The sequence below is a fragment of the Rhea pennata genome, chromosome 17 (assembly GCF_028389875.1).
Source record: "Rhea pennata isolate bPtePen1 chromosome 17, bPtePen1.pri, whole genome shotgun sequence".
NCBI lineage: Eukaryota > Metazoa > Chordata > Aves > Rheiformes > Rheidae > Rhea > Rhea pennata.
In genome coordinates, this window is record NC_084679.1 from 2,725,995 (window position 1) to 2,750,118 (window position 24,124).

General features: G+C 38.3%; 1 protein-coding gene across 9 annotated transcripts in view; it reads left to right on the forward strand.

Annotated features, from left to right (window-relative positions):
• ATXN2 (ataxin 2) overlaps window positions 1-23,492 on the forward strand; it is a 55,120-nt gene extending 31,628 nt beyond the window's left edge. For 5 of the 9 annotated variants that reach the window (XM_062589933.1, XM_062589930.1, XM_062589929.1 and 2 more), the window contains 11 exons: window positions 197-504; window positions 991-1,054; window positions 2,155-2,307; window positions 3,681-3,747; window positions 6,347-6,531; window positions 7,179-7,311; window positions 11,704-11,757; window positions 17,244-17,389; window positions 18,279-18,506; window positions 21,891-22,059; window positions 22,921-23,492. In XM_062589933.1, the coding sequence (XP_062445917.1) occupies window positions 197-504; window positions 991-1,054; window positions 2,155-2,307; window positions 3,681-3,747; window positions 6,347-6,531; window positions 7,179-7,311; window positions 11,704-11,757; window positions 17,244-17,389; window positions 18,279-18,506; window positions 21,891-22,059; window positions 22,921-22,949 (1,536 nt within the window). In that variant the 3' untranslated portion in view covers window positions 22,950-23,492. The other 4 variants (XM_062589934.1, XM_062589926.1, XM_062589927.1 and 1 more) reach the window with 4 other exon arrangements.
• The last annotated feature ends 632 nt before the right edge of the window (window positions 23,493-24,124 follow it).

The window sequence follows — 24,124 nt, forward strand, 5'->3', positions numbered from 1 at the left end:
GCTTGAAAGGTTGTCAGAGTTCAGAGATTTGATTACTAAAAATGAAAGTGTGCATTTTAAATGGTCATTTCTGGGTGATTAAGGCCTATAGGACTGTATTTTACTCTGTGTATGTGATGACGTTAGACTATGTCTCCAATTTGTGTATAGCAATTTTCTGAAAATAGACCTTGGTGGTTTGTTTTGTTTGTTTCAGTTACAGTCGAGTTCCTCTTCAGATGCAGTAGATCAGCTGCTAAACAAAACTCGAGAAGGTGAAAAATCAAGAGAAGTGGTTAAAGAAAAGACAGAATCAGCCCCTAAAGAATCTATCATAGAAACTGGCAGTAATACTAACTCTAACAGTGGCAGTAGTAAACCTAATAGTCCAAGTATTTCTCCATCAATAAGTAATAGTTCTGAGCAAAAGAGAGGGCCAGAGGTAACTTCACAAGGTGTACAGACATCTGGGCCTGGAAGTAAACAAGATAAAGAGGATAAAGAGGAGAAGAAAGATACTTCTGAGTGAGTAATCATGCCTTTAAGAATAAGCAAATCTGTTATTGGCATTTAGTTATTTGTAGAACACAGTATTACAAATTTGTAAAATCATAAATGTTTATATGATTGATATATTCTCAGTTACACAGCATGAGCAATAGATGAAGTGACTGTGCTAAACATCATCTAATGAGTCAGCAGCAGAGCTGCATATAGAACTCTGGTCCTCTTGATGCCTAATCCTTATCTAAATGCTTATTTAAATGTTACCCTGTCTCATACGAGCTGCAGTATCAACAGCTGGAAAACTTATGGATAAGTATGATAAGAGTACTGTCAGGAAGAGTAGCTTTTTGTATGCTGTGTCATCTGAGTTCTAAAAAATCTGACTCATAGATGAAAATTAAGTATTTCATCCTTTTAAATTTCTAATTGTTAGTGTATTCTGCCAATAGGCTTGTAAAGAAATAATGCTGAATATCTTTTTATTTTGTTTTGTTTTTTGTTTAGGCAAGTTAGAAAATCAACACTTAATCCTAATGCAAAAGAGTTCAACCCTCGATCTTTTGCTCAAGTAAGTTACTTATTTGATACTGTTTAACATTGTTTTTAGAGATCTACACATACGGCTTTCCTTTATGGGTGTCTAATCCAAGTTTACAGGAATATTGAGTAGATATCCCACTAGTTAGTGTTAAATATGTGACTAGTCCTCTTTGATTTAACAGTTATTAGGGTTGTAACTTATTGGTTATTAGGGTCCTTAAGGATAGCACTTTATCTGGTGATCCAGCCTGAGAAGATTTGATAGGCTCTCTTGAGAGAGAGGGAGAGACAACTACCTGATATAAATGCAAAGAGTGGTTTTGGTAGAAATCCTCTCCTCTTCCTTTGTCAACCTTTACTCACATCTTCTACTGTAGTTTCTCTTACTCGCCTAGAGTGACACTGACATTTTCAGAACTGCAGTAATAGCTACCAGCCCTTTCAGGAAATGTTCGAGATGTGTGGGGGTTTTTTGTTTTGTTTTGTTTTAATCATAATTATCTTTGGGTTATGCCAAGGGAGGCACAAAACATCTGGGATGCACTTTGCAAATGTATGGTTTGCTTCTGTTTCTAAAACCCTTCTCATGGCTGAGCGTAACACTGAATAATGCAAACATTTCTGACTTGGAGTCAGAAAACACTAATTCTAATGCAGATATTCCTTGTCTTAAAATCCAAATGAAAGGAACAAGGCAGTCAGGTTTAACTTCACTGTGAAGCAGTGTAGGGTAAAAATGACATCTTTAACTCTAGTGAGCTCTAGAGTTTAAAATTACTGTCTTAAAGCAGTAAATTGATGGGATGAGGGGAGGTCTTTTGTCATGTCCTGATTTCACCAGCGTGATAGCCTCTCTTCCTGCCACATTCCTCATGGAGAGTGCAACTGCTAAATCAGAGATACTTAAGGTACTTGCATCAAAGCCTAATTTTAATCGTGTTTAGAAATCAGGCAAGGCAGTACCTTCAGCAGAGCTATAGAGAACATTGAGCTCCCTGGCCAGGTTTAGACACAGGCAAATGTTGGGGGGGGGGGGGGGGGGGCGGGAGGGATGCTAGGGGCGGGAGGAAGGTATTTGGGATGTAATCGAGCTAAGCCCACATATGCGTTGCTGAACTCTGTTCATAGCCGAAGCCTTCTACCACACCAACCTCACCTCGTCCACAAGCTCAACCTAGCCCCTCCATGGTGGGTCATCAGCAGCCAACTCCAGTGTACACTCAGCCTGTCTGTTTTGCACCAAATATGATGTACCCGGTTCCAGTGAGTCCAGGCGTGCAGGTAAAGGACAGAATGTAATATAAACTTGTTTACACTTTTCAGGTGATTGTTAGTGAGTCAAGGAGACTTAGGAGACCTAAGTTAAAACAATGAACAAGTACAGTTTATATTGCTGTTGTAAAAAATGGCATGATTACATTGTTGTTAAGTTCTAGTTATATAAATACTAACTTTTCCCAGTGGTCTCTCAATCTAGATGTTATAAGAATTTAAACACTTGTAAAATCTAGCAGCTCTTCTCACATTTGTTGTTAATCTGTGCAGGCTTCCTCCCCAGTCTTCAAAGCATAGTCTTACTCTCAAAGTTCTGAGCAGCTGTTTTTCTGTCCTTAGCTTCTGGCTGTGTCCCACTAACTTCTGGTTGTTGTAGGGATTACTAGGATTTTAAATCTAACTCTATTATAAAGCTGTCTGGCTTAACATATTGCTTTGAGTGGCATACCAAGCCTTTACTTGAGAAAGGCTGCAAATCATATAGTCCTAGTCACTTGTATATGCGGACATAATCGCAGTGATGCAAGAAAATATCATAGGTTAGGCAGTTGTCACTAAACCGTATTTAAAATCTGGGAAGTTTTGTTTTTTCTTGTCTTGGAGAAAATTGTTGCTGGTGATTAAAAAGATGTGGCTAATAATACTAACTATGGGATAGACTGTTTTGCTGGGGAGAGTGGAATAAAACCTGTGCTAACCTTGCTCTCATAGTGTGTTAATTAGCACCTTTTGGACGCACTGGGTTATTTCTTGAGTAATTTAATTGTCAGCTTGAAAAAGGCTACAAGAATTCCTCCTATTAGAATTGAAGGAGTCTGCAAGATATTGGTGTGAAACTTGTTATAGTAAACATTACGATAAATAGCCAGCAAACATCTGCAAATTGTAGTTTCCTAATTTTAAAATAGATATGCCAGAACGTTATTGGCTTGGTTTAGCAACAATGAATTTTTCTGGCAGTGTATATGACATTGGTGAAGAGCTCAACTGTTAAATATTTTAGTACAAAGCATTACCTTTGAATAAATTGCCTAAAAAGTTGTGGTGATCTTTAAGTTAGCTTTTTCCTGTTTCTTTCTCTGAATCTTTCAACACAGTTTGAAAATTAGGATATGGTACTTCTTACTGAGATTAATTTCATAACGGAAGCTTTCATAGTAGAGTACTCTAATTATCATATCTGTAATGTTCGTCATCTAATTATGGCCATAAAGTTGCAGGAAGAAATAACCACCTCTTATATCATTAGAGATTATCTATTCTTTTATTTTTTTAATTTTATTTCTAGGCTCAAGTTAGAATATACTAAAACAGAATTCTCTCCCCTGCACACTTTTTTTTAAGGAATATCATAGCTTCAATTTCTCTTCTTGTTTCAGCCTTTGTATCCTATTCCCATGACGCCCATGCCAGTGAACCAAGCCAAGACATATAGAGCAGGTAAAGGTGAGAATAATACTGCCTGTTTGGTTCTTAGTCTGCATGCAGCATGAATAAAATAAAAATGCTTGTACATTGCCTATTGCATATTAATTTGTTTTCAATTGATATTTTAAATATTATTTTAGTAAAAGAAAGCAAATTGAAATATTAAGGTGTTTCTAGATTGGCTAATTCAGTCAAAACATAGTAAGTTTGAGTAACGGAGAGTTATTTATTTTGGAGTTTGATTTGATAAACTGGAAAGGGTCTCTGTTACTTGAAACATTTGGGTAAGTTGAATGTCTTCTACATTTCCTGAATGCTACAGGTTTGTTTAAAAAGTGTTTTTCTCTACTAGTTTGCAGCAGAGCCCCAAGTGATGCATTAATGGAGTATTTTTGTCAACAAGAACAATTTGTATTTCTTCAGAAAGAGTATTTTACTCTGTTCTGAAAAGGGCTTGTTGCTGGTCCCAGTTCATTCTTTTGCATCTCTTCTGTAACAGTAACTGAATAACTGGACTAACAATACCATATTTTTAATGAGTGACACATGTGGCTGTGGAGATGAGAATCCTATACGTGTGTGTGTGTGTGCTTGTTGATGTGCACTCTCATCTCTTCAGTAAAGCAAAGGAGCAGAAAAATGACGGTCTTGTTTTTATGGTCATGTTTCAGATAATACTCTAATTCTACACAGTGCACGCTTTCTTGCAATTTTATACAGTGATTTGTGGTGATCAGTTCCAGTCTTGTAGCTCCAGTCACTGGAAGAAATTGATTAAAAGCTGCTGTTTAGAATTAAACAAGTAGCATTTTTGAATGTAGGGAATCATAGAATCGGTAAGGTTGGAAGGGACCTCTGGAGATCCTAGAATCAGTAAGGTTGGAAGGGACTTCTGGAGATCATCTAGTCCAACCTCCCTGCTCAGCAGGGTCACCTAGAGCATGTTAGACAGGGTTGCATCCAGGCGGGCCTTGAAGATCTCCAGAGAAGGAGACTCCACAACCTCTCTAGGCAATGTGTTCCAGTGCTCCGCCACTCTCACGGTGAAGAAATTCCCCCTCGCGTTCAGGTGGAACTTCCTGTGCTTCAATTTCTGCCCATTGCCTCTTGTCTTGTCACATGGGTCAACTGAACAGGGTTTGTCCCCGTCCCCCTGACAGCCTCCCTTCAGGTACTTGTACACATTGATCAGATCCCCCCTCAGTCTGCTCTTCCCCAGGTTGAAGAGGCCCAGCTCTCGCAGCCTTTCCCCACAGGGCAGGTGCTCCAGCCCTCTGATCATCTTGGTAGCCCTGTGCTGGACTCTCTCCAGTAGCTCCATGTCTCTCTCGTACTGGGGAGCCCAGAACTGGACACAGTACTCGAGGCCTCCCCAGGGCTGAGTAGAGGGGCAGCATCACCTCCTTTGACCTGCTGGCAACACAAATCATCTAGTCCAACCCTCAAATGAGTGGCCCATATGGGGATCAAACCCATGACCTTGAACCTGTAATGTATTTCTGTTTTAAAAGTACCCTAACTTTACAGTGGCCTGATTCATGAAGTCTTTTGGTTGATAATATTGATTACATTAATCAAATGTATGTTGTTATATACTTCTATTTGCTATGTAAGGCAGGTCTCCTGTTCCGAATTCCCTTTTGGAGTTTCAATATAATTTTCTGCATATCCACACTGTACGCAGCAGAGCCCTGAAGGAACTACATGTATTTAATTCTGTGCATTTATGCTGTTCAAATTGCTTTCTGTATTTCAACTTTTCCCTCTTTTCCTCTCTCTAAGGGTTCTGTCTGCATTACGCACTGCAGTGGGGTTTACATGTGTTTAGTTACCTTAGCTTCTAGTTGCAGTTTCACTGCAGCAAGGTGGAGCTAACTTGAACTATCATGCCCTATTGCTTAGTAAGTTAAATTAGTCTGTTGAGTGCCTTGCTGCTATGCTTTTTCGTTTATCTTCTTATCAGGGTAGCTCAAGCAGTTCCACATTGCAGTGCTCTGCTCTCTTAATCTTTCTTTCCTCTAATTATTCCTACTCCTTTTTCCTCTATAGTGTGATTTGTCCACTTCAGTGTTGACTGTGACCCAAAAGTTACTTTTTGTTATCCTGAGGGATAGCACAGAGCTTAGGAGGTGAATACCTAACCTTGTGGCTGCATGGAGGCTTACTCTACTCTCCTCAGCCGTGAGCTCAAGTAACTTTCACAGACTCAGCTCTCCAGTCAATGGAACAGTTGCCTAGTAGTTCCCACAGAGGGTAAATGAAGCCTTTTGAAGGGGACAGGGTCAAATTTGATTACTGTAGGTATCCTGATAAAACTTCTCTCTTCTATTCTTTATTTTTGGCAGTCTGTCTTTCCCTTCACCTTCTCCTCTACCCCACAAAATAAGCAAGCCTGGGTTAGTGGCCATGCATATAGCAGAAACGTGCTGATGAAAATTGTTTCCTTGTGGAACTCTTCTTCATGCAGTTCCTTTGTGATAGAACTCTAATATAGTGGTTAAAGGTGAGGAGTGAGGATATTCTGCTTTGTCATGGTGACACTGTAATGTAAAATCTTTCAGGAAGACAGTTGCTCTTCATCCTGTGTTTCTAATGTTAGGTGCTCTTTGCTTTGTAGTACCAAATATGCCACAGCAACGGCAAGACCAACATCATCAGAGCACCATGATGCATCCTGCCTCAGCAGCAGGCCCTCCGATTGTAGCTACACCACCAGCTTATTCGACGCAATATGTTGCATATAGTCCCCAACAGTTTCCTAATCAGCCTCTTGTGCAGCATGTGCCACACTACCAGTCTCAGGTAAGTGACTTTTTAGTGTATGTGCTTAGTCAAAACAGACATAATTAAGTGACTCGGTTCTAAATACTGCCTGTTGCCTCCAGTAACTCTGTAAGTAGCTGCTATGAACAGTTTCTGTATTCTGGAGGATGCTTGGTTTTGATGTAATGTGCTTCAAAGCCTGTGACAAATGTTAAAGCCAGTTTAGAAACTGGCGTTTGCTATTGATATTGCCTTTTAGCTCGGTTAAAAGGGTAGAAACAATTCCTTTCAGATCATAAACAGGGTATCTTCCAATTCTGCGTTCTAAAAACAAAATATTTTGTGTACCTTGTTACTTAAAGGCTTTTTAATATACATATATAATTGGATAGGCATATAATTATATACATAAGCTTATTACATAATTAGAGTGACAGAAATTAGTCACACTAGCCCACTAGTTGATTGGTTTTTTGATTGATTTCTAGCCCACTATAGAAAATATCCCTTATATATTTAGGATCAATTAGATTAATGGTGATAGTGTGAAATCTTTAGTTTAAATTGCATTTTAGTAAGGCAAGCTGTTTCTATCTCTATATATGTAATTATTGGCTTGATCAGATGAGTTTCTTTATAATAGTCCTTCAATTGACTGTTTCTTTTCTTATTTCTGTTAAATGCAGCATCCTCATGTTTATAGCCCTGTAATACAGGGCAACGCTAGAATGATGGCACCACCAACACATGCACAGCCTGGTTTAGTATCTTCTTCTGCAACACAGTATGGTGCGCATGAACAGACGCATGCTATGTATGGTAGGAAACGTTTTGTGTTATATGTAACTTTTTAAGTTGTTAAATTGAGCAGGGATATCTTTAATCTCAAGCGTCAAACATGGGTATCATTCAGATTACACCAGTAGATGTGGTTTATAAATCATATGATGAGCAGAGCATTGAAAACTGAGCCACCTGGTTAAAATGAAAACTCAAGTATGCTGATTTCAGTAAGATGCCAGTGACCAAGATGAAATTTCAACCTGGGAAGCTGCTAAAGAATATCTGCTGAAAGAAGTTTGTTCAAGTTCTCTTGATGCTCTTGACACAACATCCCTTGATTGTTTCTTGATTATAATTAGGACTGATTTTATTGCAAGCCTATGATCTCAATTTCAAAACTTGACTTTAGTTCTGACAACTAGTGAAATGCTGTCTTTATGATACTACTAGCATTATTAACAGTATGAAAACTACTGTTTAAGCACAATAAAACTTGTATTGCTTACCTTTTTTGGGGGGGGAGGGAGGGTGAGTCAAGAATAAGCATATGAAACAACTCATGTATTGCTCTGACTTTGACAACTATTCTCCAGCATTACCAGATGGGCATATTTCACTTACAGTGAAATCCTGAAATGTGGGTTACCTTGTTACAAAGTATAATGTGAAGAACACTAAAGCATTATAAATGTATGGTAAATCAATACCCAATTCAGAGGGAAAAAAACTCGCTGCAAAACATGCTTTGAAACAGGTAGATCCAAGGTTGACAAAAGACTTGGAAATTGTGATAAAATGTCAAAATAGCGGATGGTTTCTTGAAAACATGGCATTTCAATACTTGTTATAGCATCTGAGGAAGACTTTTATTGGGTCACATATATTATTGACTTAGATTCTAATAAAAGATTTTCTGTACCTTTAGACATCTTTGTATGTTTTACGATGCTTAGTTTTACACTTCCACTTAATGGAAGCCCATGATATATCATGAAAACGTACAAGCTTAAAAGTCTGAAGTTTAGTGCGGAATTAATTCTAATCTAAGCAAGTCTGTCTCTTACTCGTCTCAAAACATCCTCCTGTCAGATCTCTGTGATGGTATGATAACATAGTTAAGAAACAAAAATAATAATGGAGATGAAACTTTTTACAGCACTTGGAGGAAGAACATTTCAGCTCATTTGTAATAAAGCTGAAATGGAAGTTTCTTGCAGAGCTTAAGTCTTTTCCTCACACATCCTGCTAATTGTATTACTTTGATCCTTTCAACTCTTATGCTTGAGGTGTTCGTGTAAACAGATCTTCTGTTTGCTTTTTCACTAGATTAAATAGAATTCCGATAAAGTGAATGATCAAAGGCTTTCAGACCTTTTTTTGGTGAAAACTCCTCTCGAATCCCAATTAAAATAAACAGATGTGAGATAATCTCTGAGATCTAATTCAAAATGGATGCGTGTGACTTCTTAGCAATATCCCATTGTGCATCATCCTTATCTTCTGTACCCAGTGGATTCTGTAGTACTAAAATACAAGCCTGTACTTGGTTGGCTTTGATGAAATCTCTATATAGCTTTTTTTTGCTGATATTCTGATTTACAACTATTCTTATTTCGTGCATTTTGTGTTGGTTTTGCAGCTTGTCTGTTGTGGGTATGTGACTACCTACCCGTGCATACTACTGAAACTGGGTCGAACTTGAAAAAATAGTTTGGTATTTCTTTCCACAAAATTAAATGCTGTTTTTTCCAAGAGCACTTAATTTGACAGAAATTGCATGTGCTCCTGTGTTGTTTTCAATAGCTACTTGGTGACTCTTCTAAATATTTTCCCCTGTTCCCAGTAAATGATCAAGTCTTAGAAATTCTTGTTGTAGAAGTCACTCAAACCAGTTGGGTACTGGTGCAACATCATGAACAACCCTATATGAGACACTTTTTTGGTGAGAGTTTGTTCTTACCATGTGCAGGCATGTTTATTGCCTAGCGTAGCAAGAATTGGCTCAGTTGCACCCTTAACCTGCAAGATTTTCAGTTAGCTGCACATTATGTGACTTCTGTGGTAGTGCAGCACAGTCTCAGTTCAGATTTTTGCAAGTCTTCTGTTTGCTGAATCCTTGAAGACCTTGCCTAGAGTGGTTGCTTTTCCTCAAAATGTATCCATCTATAATGTATTACTTCAGCTTCCATTTATCAATAAGTGACTGCTTGGAAAAAAAAATGTAGAATTACTTAAGGTGATGTGCTGCTCTTGGAGTAAATTGCTAAAGAGCAACTTACTGGACTCATTTGTAGGCTCACTGAGTGACGTTAGATAGTTCTGAACTGTGATGTAAAAGGTTATCTACAACTTAAAGATTCAGTATTTTGGGAATCTTAAGTTTACCTACAGTATCTTTGAATTAAATACCAACACACGTTGATTCTGAATCTAATCTGGTCCTCTTTTAAGACTTAATAGAAAATACAGAGTGCCAACTTCCTGAGAAACTACAACCATTGCTACTTTTGATTTCTGGAGTGTTTGCTCAAGCAAGTTCTCAGATTTCTTTTTGGCTCTTTAAAATTGCTGTATGATTTTTCCCACTGTTGTCAATATTGAGTGGGCTGTAGTACCCTTTTATTCTTCAAGATGCTGGTGCTTTGCAATAATTCTTGAAAAGTTCACTCCATTTTTTTCCTGTGCATCTAGTAGAAAGAAGATGTCTGCAAGGACAACTGCATTGAGATGTGAGGGTTGGGTGGCATTACTTAGCATTCTTAAAGTGTGAAATATTTTTTGATGAGATCTGAAACTCTATCTTCATCAATGGTTTGAGTGAAGTAAAAGTCTGGCAAATAGCAACTGTCAATGAAGAGAAATACCTGTTTATCCATTGAGTGAATTATCCTGACTGCTGAAAGTATATATTTTTTGTTTTCCTTCCTGTCTTATGAAGAGAGATCTGAATCCAAAAAACCTAGTGACTTATGCTTGCTGGTATACAATTACTCAGTTTAAAAAAAAATCCCCAAAATATGTTTGTCTAATGCTATTTAACAGGATATTTCTGCACTTCTGGGGTTTCTCTGTCAGTCGTTGTGTCCTGCTTCTATTTCACAAACTGGAGTTAACGGGAGCTGAAGAGAAGCAGAATAGCTAAGCTGTTTGACCACTAGCAGACTGTCTGAACATATGACAGATGAGTGTTTAAATCATTGTTCTTTTTCCCCTAAAAGCACAGTTGGGAAGTACAATGTTCAAACAACTATCTTTCATCCTGTCTACCAGCCAGACCTTAAATACATCTATTATACACTTCCAGCTTTTAATTTCTGGAGATATGAACCGTTTAGATGTTTTTATCATGGGAAGTTTGAAATGCATGTACTACTGAAACAAAGCGGTACGCACACCTTTAACTGACATGTACAAATACATTAATGCTGATTTGTCATTCTTACCCTGCTAAACTACACATTGATTTTGGAGGATAACATCTTGAGCCTCTGTCTTTCTCTGAGGTGCTGGCTCTTTGTGATCTCCATCATATGAGCATCATTGGTCTGGTGGAATTTACTCGACGGGGTTTGCAGTTAGACTGCTTGATATATGTAGCATAAAGATACAAGTCTGTTTTGTGGTATCAGTGGAAAATTTGGTTACCTTAGCTGCAGGTGGATATATTCCTGTGACAATTAACTTCTAATAGTCCTGCCATGTAGCTATATTGCCTATATTTTTGGATAACTGGAGTCCTCTGAAAAACTTTAATTTTGTGTTTAAAAACAAACCTGTGCAAAACCAGACCTTGGTTTTATACAGATGCATTTTGTGTTTTTGTGTTCTCATTTCTGTCCCTGCCTTCCCTTCCCTTTCCCCTTTTGCATATGTTTTACTGGTCTGGTATTGTCTCTAACTTTATCTGGTTTCTGTCTCAGCAGTAGAGTAAATTCTATTATCCTGATAGTACAATGGTGGATATAATGTAAACTTCAAAGGATTCTCCAGGGACTAAGAGTGAACCAGTCACCAAAGGTGTCTTGGAACTGTTAAGAATGCCAGTGGTATAGCTGAAAAAGCAAGGGGCCAATTTTTGTTTTAATGTAATTATATTTTAACTTTCTCATTACAGTGGACTGTAATAGATCATTAATTGATGTAGACTTTATTTTTGTGTTAATACTAAGTTAAGAACTGAAGTCCTCAGTGTCACAGTTCAGAAGGAAGGCTTACCTGAGACTCAAGTTGTTTCATCATCACCTAGTTGTAAAACTAAATATCCAACTCTGATAGCAACTGAGTAAATAAAAATATCTGCATGAGTCTACAGTCTTCAAAAAACCCCAAAACAAACAAAAAAACAAAAAAGAGATGATGACCTATCCAGAAGACGAGAAGTATGCACGTGGCAAGAGGCTAATTTACCTTTCTATTTCCCAAATTCAGCATGTCCCAAAATACCATACAGCAAGGAGACAGGCCCTTCTTTCTACTTTGCCAGTGAGTTGGGTTTTTTGTACTAATTTTGATTGTACAGAAAAGCACTTTCTAAAGAAATAGATTTAAAGGAATGGAATGTGTAGAGGAACAAGTTTCCTTGCACCAAACCAGTATAGAGAAAACACAGGAAGGTTCCTTTCGATGGACGGGGGAATGAAGCTGTTGAATGGATTTAGAATACCACAGGAAGCTGATTTGTCAGATGTTTAAATGCGTTTTGTATACCAAATAATCTTCAGCTTGACCATCTAGTCACTCGTCTGCAATCAGAAACTAGTGCTGTATGTGGATAATCTCTGCTTAAAACCTGGGTGAACTCCCTTGCTCCTTATCTTTCATTGCTCAGATGAGATTTTAAAACTTAAGGAGTTAGCATCCTAAAAAGAAAAATATATTGTGCCATATCTCATTAGAAAGCTGTGGCCTGAGTTTTGAACCCCTGGGAGGAACTGAGGTGCAGGTCGGGTTAAGGAAGCTTCCGGTAGAGTTACCTTGGTGTCACTGAATGAGTGCAGTGAAAAACATACTTTGTTGTTATTGTGATGAGAACCAAGTTCTCCACTAAGGGTTCTGTGTTGGTGTACAGCTTGGGATAGCTTTCTCCTTGTCAGGTAAACGTGGCCAGTTCTGGTGTTCCTGTGTGTTGCTATCCAAGTTGGTGACCTACATCAACATAAGAAATAAGAGGGACTGTTGTACTCCATGTTCTTAAGTACACAGTGGCTAATCCAGGCTTCAGCTGCATGTGTGCACCAGGAAAGGTGCATAATTAAAAAATACTGCCTTTTACATTGCCATTTACCCACAACTTTGAGGAAACTGGTTTTGGTCAGTTAGGCTTTGGGTGGGAGGTGTAGCTGTAGGATGATCTGTAGCTGTCATCAAGGCATGGGGAAAGAAGACTGCAGTTTCAGGTTGTCTTTGGACTTGGCCTGTCCTGCGGTGAGACTTGTTGATGTGTCTGTAATTCTATGCAATCTATGCCAGGCTTCCTTCTCTCCTTCTTGAGTTAGCTCCTGCAAGAGGGATATGAGAACTACCCTTTGTCCTCCTCCAAAAATCTGTTCTGGAACAAACTTCCTGTGTGTTTCTTGTACCAAAAAAGTGTTGTGTGAACCACTGTAGTAGGAGGTGGGCCTGTGCTATATTCATGCATCTTGGTTTGGTGCACTGAAATAATTTTAATAAACTCATTCCTTTAGTGGATATTCTTTTAAATGAAGTCCAGTCTACGTGTGTAAAATGATTTCTGTAAATGTTTATAATATGAAAGAAACATTGCTATTTCTTTGCTTCCTACCATTCAGGTCTTTTAAATGTAGTTATCCTCACCATCTTACTGGGTCTGGCAATCGCCTTAAATTCAGGTTTGCTTTCTGGTCATTTCCTGAAAATAGGCTCTTTCAGTGCGTAGATGTTTGGACGTTGACCACTATGTCTGTTGACAGCACTGAAATTTCTACCAGGGAAAATATGAAATTACGTTACATATTTTTTTGAATATACCCTTATAATTGGAAGAGCTGCCTGATTGCTGCTGGTCTGACCTCTTTTAATTTCAGCTGTGAGTTTGATAGCTGACTTTTTGTTTGCCTCTCAAAACACGATCAGGGTTGCACTTTTGTGGAGCTGAATTTGGTAATCAAATCCATCTGATGTTTTTGCTCACTCCATTACTGAATTGCTTATCTTCACCATATATTCTCACCAAGTTAGTTCAGTTAAATATCTCATGTCAGGAAACTACTTGATCAAAAAGGTGCTGAAGTGAAGCAAGTTAGCCCAGTGAGTATTTCTGGGGGAGAGAAATGTATGGCATGGGAGGTGAGAAGCAGTATATTTCCACCGTAGTTCAGATGAGCTGACATTACTTACAGCTACAAGCCATGCAGAGCTATTTTGTCCCTTCTTAGGGCTTTCTCAGCAGTTTCTCAGATACTAATGGCCATCTGGAAAATCTCTTAAAGTGCTGACACACTAGGAAAACACTAGATAATTTGTGATTTTATTCCTCCTCCTCCCACCCCATCTTATCTTGTTTCCTATTTGATGCAAATAGCTGTTTTGATGAACAGGAGAAATTTTTAAAGAGTTACAGTGAAAGTGTTTTAGTTATAGCTAAGTAGATGAATTTCTCCTAACTATTTTGCAAGACTTCTTTCACAGGCATGCTAATCTATCATAGATTTTATTTATTCGTCTTGAACTCTTAGTTGCACTAGCGAAACATGGAAAACCTTGCAAATTTCTAGAGTTAAAAGTTTGAACTTCATTTTTAAGCTGACAAAGGTGTATGCACTTATTTCAAACTTGTTTCTGTTCTTCCTGAAGCCTCCTTTATTTGTATATGATATCTGTACAGGACTTGGATAAGTCTCCAGATAACTTTCTAAAAGGCATTTTTAATATTACTATTAAAACATAATTTGCAGCAGCATCTGAACTAGTTTCAAGTATAATTTTAGAGCTTCTGACAGTAACCTATGAAGACAAAAGTGGGGAGAGGAGAAGATAGGGAAATGAGAATTCTAAATCTCAAATTAAAAAATCTGTTCCTTTAAATGCAGAGTTGTAGACAGAAGGCCTTTAAAGGTTATGGAAGAACTGATACTGTGACAAAAACTTGACACCTGCTCCTCCTCCCCCCTTCTGCATTTGTTCTTTAGGGTACTATTTCTGGATTTAACTAGTTTCCTAAGAGAGAAATTCTTCATTGTGAAGTTTTGTTGTATAATGTATCTACTTCAGAATAATTTAGTTTGTTTTTCTCTTAGCTGCAAAGAAATGCAAGATAAATTGCACTAATGGCCTGAGGGAGCACCACATTATTTTGGGGCTCTTAACAAGTAGTGTGGCAGGATGTGGAAAGCCTTGAATATCTTACAACTTGCAATTAATTTTCATGTACATTTTAAAAACTTTTGAATGGAGCTGAAGTTAATTTACAGTCAGGCATGCCAACTGTGGGCAAAGGAGTGGAATGAGACCTGAGGAAGGCAGATGTCTGGTAGCATGCCCTTTGGCAAACGTGAATCCTTCTATGCTTTTATTTCCATTACTTTGAGTCAATACTTCTGACCTTCAGTGTTGCATAGTAATGAGGCTGAAAATTCTACTGCTTTATGAAACTATAAACTTCATACTGTAAAAATAGTCTGTGTTTCCATTGATCATTTTTGTATAGCCTTTGTAGGGAGGAATAATGTTTGAAAGTTGTCTAAATACAAGATTGTTGGGGGTGCTGCTGCAAAATAAATTTTAGTAGTGATATGAAAAGCAAAGTCCTGAGGCAGAAGATGCATAGTCTTGCCAGTGTGCATAGAAAATAACTGCAGCATTTCAAAAAATTCTCCCCATCAGAAATCCCCATTCAGAAATAGTGCATGAAAATTTACCACATAAAGTAAGCTAGGCTCAAAATAGAACTCAGACTTAAAGGATTTAGGTTCACAAATATATAGGAAGTTCATCTGCAAAATTACCTGAAACTGTAGTGCACATCACTGTTAGACCATTGGCTTGCTGAAGAGTTAGTAGAGCTTTCAAGACGATGGAGTGGGATTAAATTAAAAATATTAGACAGTTATTTTATTAAGGAGAGACCTTCACAGTGGCCTGTATAGGGCTCATGTAGGTGAAAAGATACTATACGTATGTACTTTAGTGATTTTGAGTATTTTAGAGAACTAGTATTGTAAGCTTTATAGGAAATCAAACTGGAGGAAAACAAGTGCATAGAGTAGTAATGTATCAGGGTTAATTAACAGAGCACTGTGTGGCTTCTGCCATCTTGAGACTTGCTCTCGCTGCATAGCAATGTGCTTTCAGATACAGCTACATTTTTGTCTATTTTCTCCATCCATCTCATGCTTTTCATCCTTTATATACACTCAAACAGTTCTATGTATTCGGAAGCCTGTAGCCCAACCCAGCGAAAATCTTCAGAATCTGCAGTGAACAGTTACTTGCAGAAATTAGATGTTGCACGTCATAGCCATAAATACCTAGGGAGGTGTCTGCAGCGTGACAATTATGCTTATAGTTTCTTTTTGTATCTTGCTTTATTCCCCCCTCTCAAACCCTGTACTTTCAGATTGTTTACTTAGACAAAAAAAAAAAAAAAAAAAAAAAAACCATTGTAACCATCCCACCTCAAAAAATTACCTGCAATGGCATGCTGCAGAGAGGCACTTCGTATGGCCATCAAGATTTCTTTTGTAATACAAACCCCATAAAAATGCTGAAAACTCTAATAGAAGTAATTAAATGTGGTTAGAATTTAAGCAACAATTGCATGGAACAAGTTCAGGAGCAGGCTGGTAGTTTGCTTTGAATGTTTCCCTTTCAGCCCTATGGGCAGCAAAACTAGCCTCAGTTTTGACAGTTGTAATATTGGAGAGTAGTGCATGCTATCACATACAGATGTGTATTTGCAAACTGTGGATTGGTTGTTACACAAGATACAACAGCAATACAGGGAATAGACAGTGCAGGTTCATTTCCTTATGGTCTTACTCTCCAGTTAAATGCTTTGAGCTTGAGAGCAGTCTTTCTGCTTTTGTGGCTTTTCATATTTTCTTATATTCCCTCAGAAATAAAAAAGCAATTTAGCATGACCCATTCTGGAGCAAAACAGAGCAAACTCCTTAAGGAGGGCTTGTTGAAGTTATTTTGTTGTTAGAGACCGGTATGGCTGTAGCAACAGATGTGGCTTCACTTGTGTGAAAGTTTCATGTTGTTGTGAGGTGTTTTTTTTTTCCCCTCCTTTTATGGAATTTCATACCTGATTTGCTACTGTTACAAGGAGTGAAGAGTTTCATAGCAATATTGAGAAGCTCAGTGAATGATGGTGACCCAGAAAAGATTTTATAATTGGCCTTGAGGAGAAAGATATGTTATTTTAGTACAAGATACTGGCTTTAACAAAAACTTGGTTCTCAAGAAGCCTTAGTTTTCTTAGATTTTGTGTATACATTGTGTGACCCTATAGCTCTTATACATGCATGCAGTGTATGTACCTTACACTGACTGCTGTGAGCAATTTCCAGAAGAGTAGCATGGTGAGGTTAGCCAGGTATAAGGCCAAACCATTTTTTGGATGGTGGAAATAAAAATGGCTTGTAACACCTTTTTAAAGTATATTTCAGGAAAAATAAATTGTATGGAAATGACAAATTTGATGTTTTAAACTGGCCTATTTGACTAAACAAAAGTTGAAATATTGCTCTTTTATGTGAAGTATCTCTTACATTGTCAAACTGGGGAAGATGAACTGTCTAATTACAGTTATTTATAGACTTTCCTGAAAAAACAAACTACATGAAAGCAAGGTAAGATACTCAGCAATTTCAAGATAAATGTTTTTTAGAAGGGGGAGGGAATAGATTTACAGTATGATTGAGATATATTAAATCATCTACACTTGAAGATTTTACTAAGATGTATATTCTATATAAGTTGTTAAGCATTCTTCTTTTTCATTCTAGTTTCTACTGGCTCACTTGCTCAGCAGTATGCCCACCCTAATGCTACCCTGCATCCGCATCCTCCACATCCTCAGCCTTCGGCCACGCCAACTGGCCAGCAGCAAAGCCAACATGCTGGAAGCCACCCTGCTCCTAGCCCCGTGCAGGTAACAGAATTCAAGAGAGTGAATATTTTTAAATTTTATTTGACCCACTCACTGGGAGCCATTGTATCAATCTGTTACTTTACAATGATATACCGATCTTGAGAGGAAAAATGGTAGAATGGAGCAGTTATCTAAACAAACTGTATGTGACAGATTTCTTATAGGAGTTGTCTAGATCCTCTTCTGTTTCCTAGAAGGCAGGAAGTAGAGTGGTATAATTTCATTTTTCTCTGCTTGCAGTGCTAGGAGTCAAAAGTAGCAGGCTCTTTGCATAGTTTGTTAGGTAAGCTAGCAGGAAAACTTGTTGCAGTCTATTTCCCTTAGAAATGGCCAACATAGAGCCTAACTGTTTCTTTCTCCCTCTTCTGAGGGGATGAAGTATAGCTTTAAAAATGCTTGTTTCTGTGTTAGGATTAAGGAAGGTTCAAAATTTTGTCACAACTTAATATAAGCAGAGTTACAACTAGAAATAGAAAGTGGGTAAGTGCTGAGAAGTGTTTTTGTCAAAGGAAGGGAGCTTCTTTCCTTGCTGGAAAAAAACCAGACCTGTAGCAGACCTCATGATAATGCTGCACACCTTAGTTACTTGCTAATAATGATTTATAAACTGCTATTAAATGCAACTATGAAGTATGTCCAGTCTGCAGGTTGCAGGTGGTTCTTCCTGTTAAACCTGGCTTGCTATGTTCCAGTGAATATTATCAGTTTCCAGGCTCCTGCTCATGAGACTCCTTAGTGCAAAGAAAATGAGCCTTATGGAATAGAAATGAGTTTCATCATTACCTATAGGTGTGGGTGATACAAGGCTTTCCTAGACAAATTTGCAGAATAAATGTGTATCCTTTCTAGACCAAAGCCTTAATCTTGCTGTTTTTTTATCTTTTTGCAGCATCATCAGCACCAGGCTGCTCAGGCACTCCACCTGGCAAACCCACAGCAGCAGTCGGCAATTTACCATGCAGGTCTAGCTCCAACCCCACCCTCCATGACGCCAGGCTCCAATACGCAGTCTCCACAAAATAGTTTTCCTACAGCACAACAAACAGTCTTCACCATTCATCCCTCCCATGTTCAACCTGCATATACCAATCCGCCACACATGGCCCATGTCCCCCAGGTAAACACAGTTTAACAACCTTCAAGACTAAATGTCTTAATGCCACAAAAGCTAGGACAGTTGGGCCTGCTGAGGGGATTTCTATTCTGTCACCTCTCAGCACAAATTACCTGTTTTTTAGATTTCTGTCTGTACATTGCCTTTCTTTTAGAGATACTAAGGCCTTAACTTCCAATGCTCAATACATCTACAGCGGTAGTTTAATGAAGACACCTGAAGCTGGCACTGCTAATGAAAGAAATTGAGCTCTCCCTCCAGTTCCCTCCTCTTATCCTTGTCTTACCCCACCATTCTGCTCGCAGAGCCGTTTGGTCATGCAGCAAACCAGACTGGGGACCTTAATCCACTTATGTGTGCCCCTCACCCTATTTTAGGTTATTTCTCAGTCAAATCAGTTCACTGATCAGGTTTGCTGCATGATCACACCAAGAGCTGGCATACAGAAGGGTTGGAGGTGAGAGCTGAGACGAGGAAGGCTGAATTGTTAATTCTGGTGGCTGTGTTAGGCTCTGCATTTTAGTCAAACTTACAGAAGTACATCCAGTAAAGGATATTACAAAGGATTACTAGGGAGTGAGTATCAGGGCAGCACTGCAGTGAGAGAGAAGTGAGATTCAATTCAGATGGATGCAGGGCAATCCTTGCTGAAAAAGAAAGTCCTGAACATGTGTATGTCAGGTTCTAAATGAACAGGAGATTCCTGATGTTTGTTGGACAACTTAACCACAATTCCTACTTCAGGATCAGAATCTCACTTCTCTTAACTGTTGTCTCATGGTCAACTCACTGAAAAAGAAATGGGGGGAAGGGAAGCACATTATTAATTAAGACCTCTGCATAAAGCAGTGTTCAAAAGGTTTTTTTAATGTGGTACTAAATCTCGCAGATTTAGTGAGCTTTATCAATGAGTGGACAGTTAAGCAATTTGTCTACACAATTTCTTCACACCAAGCACTTGGTGTCTGGCTTATGCCATCTCATACAGGTTGACAATAGTATGGGATATTGTCAGTAACTAATTAGGGATGTTAGTCTAATAGGTTCCAGTCCCTTACTGAATTCTGAAAAAAGTCTTTACTTTGGTCCCTAGGACACTCAGTTAATCAAATGAATTAACTGTTATTTAAGAATTGTTTTGCTGATGTTGAAGTTTTAGCTCTTTAATTGTTAGGCTTTCAATGTAGCTACCTTTTTTCCCATGGGGAGGGTAAAGAGAGGATGTCTAAATTTAAATACTGCTATTGTAGCATCTTGCCACGTCCTCTCAGGCTCTGTTTTTTGCTAGAAGCAAGATACTAGACTTAAATGAGCTATTGTTGTGATCTGGTGTGATGGTACTGCTGTGAATGCCTAGGTTTCATAGCTTCTTGGGATGCCTTGAAATACCAGCATGTGACCCCTTGGAAGGATCTTGCTGGAAGCTCTTGTGTTAGTGGCTTGTTAAGTGCTGTGCCTTGAGACTTGTTGATTTCGAGGTCAGCTGAGAGGCAAAACTGCACACAGAAGAGCCAGGCCCGTGCCAACACTGTAGGACGCTGCTGCTGTTTTCCGTTTTGAGTGTCAAGCACTTCATAAGCAAACCTTGCTAAAGCAAATCAAATGCAAGTTTTAGAAAGACTGCATAGCCAGTATTTTTTCATAATCACAGGCAGGGCCTGCTTACCCTTGATTTTTGACTTATGCAGTATCTTCTACTGTAATTTTTTTTTAGGATGAAAATCACAGTGTATAATCCATGATATTTACATCAAACTAACTGGTTTATTGAAATGAGGTTTCCTAAAAATCTCTAGTGAAGGAATAACTACAGTTCTTTAAGAAATTTTAAATGTGTGTAATTATTCCATTGTGAGGAAACTAATCACTGCGTTTAATAGCTTCACAGCAGCCTAATTTCCAATTGCTAAATACCATTGTGCAATCTCATCATGTAGGAATTTCAGTTTAACAGTTTCAGGCTAACACAGGGGATCAGTTGAATTTCCCTTGAGGTTATTGGATGGATCTCAAGCTGTTAGATATCTCACTTGGGAAACGGTATTTTAAAATACCATTGCAAAGTACTGTCAGCTCCCAATCTACAAAGCTTTTGAGCCACAGCAGAAGTTGTTGTCCACTGTGTGTCTATATTGAATACAGCTGCTATATAAATAGCTGCTTTATAATTACGACTGCTGTAATAGCAGGTTCATCAAAGCAAAAATGGTGCTGATCCTGGAAGATGTTTCTGTTTCACAGCCTTATCTTCTAAACCTTTTTTAGAATAAGATTTGAGTTGCAGTTTCTGCCTTAAACTTCTTGAATGCTATTAATAATTAATCTTGAATCAGATCAAAAATTTCAGGAAAGTCTGTAGTGAGTCAAATAAGAGACTGCCCTTTTGTCTTTAAGAAATAAAATTGTAGCTGCTACCTGCTGCTTGTCTTTACTGGCATATGACACCTGTGAGGCTGCAGGTGTTGCGCCGTAGTGCCCTGTTAATGGGACAAGGTAGAAGGACAGATCAAATCTTTGATACAAGTGCGTTTTTTTTTTTTTTTTTTTTTTTTCAAGACAGACCCACTTGACAGCTGAGTTCCTTAATGTTTTGTGCTTTTAAGAAATCAGTGCTTTCTGGATTTTAAAATATTGACAATCTCTACAGTCATAAACTGTTGTTTCTGAGCTGAAGAAGCCAACTGACAAGATACTGAACTTGTTTGCCAGAAGGTGATTAGCCATAGTAAAGATTAATCCCCTTTTTTCCACTCTGATTGCTTAGATTACAGAAGGACCTAAAATGTTATGAGCTTAACTGGAAACAGAACAAAGCTGGCCTAACAATATTAAGGGATAAAATCACTCATCTTAGAGTGATTGCTTAGATGAAAGATAATGTGGGCACAGGTCACTGGAGAGAGTGGTTTCTAGGGCAGGGAGCCATGAAAGAATGGGGAATTGTGTAATAAATGAAAAGCTGAGAAGGGGATGCCAGACTTCTAGTGTGTGTGAAGTGTGTATCTATCCAGTGCATCCTCTGCGTAAGCAGTGCTTTGATCTATGTTACTAACAATGTTTTGAAGACTTGTTGCTGGGCTTTTTTATTATTATTTTTTTTATATATCCCACCTTTTAATGCTGGTAGTCTCTCTCAGTGCTCACTGTTCAAGTTACTAGAGTTGAGAATGTTACTCAGAGCTAGCAGTAGGGATCTGAGCCTTTTTAAGATTATTATTTTTGCATTAAGATATCTGACTTAATCCCTATTTGTACTCTTTAGTTAATCTAGTTAAAATGGAGTGAATCTCTGGATTTACTGGTACAGCTGGAGAAAACTTGATAGTCATGTGGCCAGGAGTGATGCCTCCTTGTGACCATTTTATACTAAAGAGCTCTTTGTTGCAGGCTCATGTACAGTCAGGAATGGTTCCTTCTCACCCAACTGCCCATGCTCCAATGATGCTAATGACGACACAGCCACCTGGTGGTCCCCAAGCCGCCATCGCTCAAAGTGCACTACAACCCATTCCAGTCTCGACAACAACACATTTCCCCTATATGACGCACCCTTCAGGTGAGGAGTGTGTGCCTGGGAGACCTGCCCCGTAACTGAGCCAGGTCATACTAGTGAGGAAAACTATACGAGCCAGATTTTGGGAAAAGGAGAACCAAAAATACTGAAAATGTCCTTTTACAGTAGCAGACTGCTAAAAGCAGACTGTTTCTGCATTTAGCATTCATATTTGCCAGCCCAAAGGCAGGCCTAGCTATACATGCAAGGTTTAGCTAACTTAGCAAGAATTTTGTATAGCTGAATGGCAGAAATGGATAACTGTGCAGGCACTGGCGTTGTGGGACTGTATTCTTTCAGGTTTTGCCTTGGGGGTTGGACTGCGTAGCCCATTTTTAATGATCTGGAGTTTTATTAAATTTAAAGTGATTCGCCTTGAGGATAGGAGTGAAAATACTGCTGAAGGAGTAGGATTGCTAGACTTCTGAGAGCTGAAGTAAAATGGCATTTGAAGTCTATTCTTTAATTCAGACCAACACTTTGCAACTTTATTTCTGGGGAAAAATAGATGCTATATGACTTTTTTCCCACGTTATATTTAATTCCTACCTAGGTTTCTGTATTATTTTTTTTTTCCAAACAGCCTCTGAACTCTTGTAGTGAACTAAATACCTGATTTTGTGTATTGGGGGATGTGTGAGGAGAACAAGGATGCTTTCTGAGGGTTTAGGTAGGGGGAGGGGGAAAACAAAAAACAAAGAGCATCTTAATATGCAGGGTTTTTTTTTTCCTTTTTTTTTTTTTTTTTTTTTTTTAATAAAAGGAAGTTCAGCTCAGCTCAGTAGTTGTCCTGTGACCACTTTACTAGCAAACTGTTGTGTGGCTTGCCAATCTATTATTTACATTTGAACTTTTTTTTTACAGTACAAGCCCACCACCAACAGCAGTTGTAAGGCTCATCTGGAATAACTGAAAGGCTGGATACCTTTTATAGGCCAAATACCCTCCTTCTACTGCTTCTGCCAACTGGAAGCACAGAAAACTAGAATTTCATTTTATTTTGTTTAAAAAAAAATTGATTTCTTGTAACATCCACTAGGAATGCTAACAGTTCATCTTGCAGTGGGAGAGATTCGGACTGAGTAGAGGCATTTAGGAACTTGTGGGCTATTCCATAATTCCATGCACTGTATCTGAGTCCTGCAAATGCCCCAACTCTGCTTGCTGAAAACTGGAAGTTATTTATTTTTTAATGACCCTTCAAAGTTATGAACTCATCAGCTAGCAAAAGAAGTAACAAGAGTGATTCTTGCTGCTATTATCACTAAAAATCAAGACTTGGAGATCCCTTTTACTTCTAACTAAACTTGAAACAGGTTCAGTAAAAAAAAAAAATCTAATCGTCAAACTGATGAATTATTATTTATAAATCACGTTTGATGAGATCACTATCGTGAGACAGTGATGTAACTTTTAAGTTAAGAAAACTTTTACTTTGTAGATAATATAAAATAAAAACTTAAAAAAAAATTAAAAAATAAAAAAAGTTTTAAAAACTGATCTAACTAGTGTTTGTGTCTTGTGTTACCAGCATCTTACTGTAACGTGTTTTCCAGCTTTTGATCTAAATTGAAAATAATTCTTTGTCTAGAGTCAGGCTTTGCAGTAAGTTGTGGTGGGGATTCTTTGTTGGTGGGTGGGTGAGTGGTTTTTTTGTTTGTCTGTCTTTTTTTTCCAGTGACACCAAGTCAGTGGTGTTTGGCTTGCAGGATCATTGCAAAAACAACTCAAAAGCTTCAGAATGGGAAATTCGGTATGATTCGGCAACAACCGCACACTTTAACTGATTTCTTGTATTCGCATCCATTTGCTAATGCCTTAAGCCTTCCAGTGTCCTGGCTGTTATCTCGCAGGACATGGGTCACATACTAGGCCTTGATGCTTAAACTGATAAAACTGTGCAAGTCAGCAGTGCTCCTGGGAAAAGGAAGAAAACGGGATAGGGGTTACTTAAGAAATGGCAGATAAAATGATGGTGAAAATGATGGGAGAGAGTAACAGACTATCACATCCTTCAGTAATACGCAGGCTAGTCATCACTGCATGAAAAACACTGTGATCTTCCTAC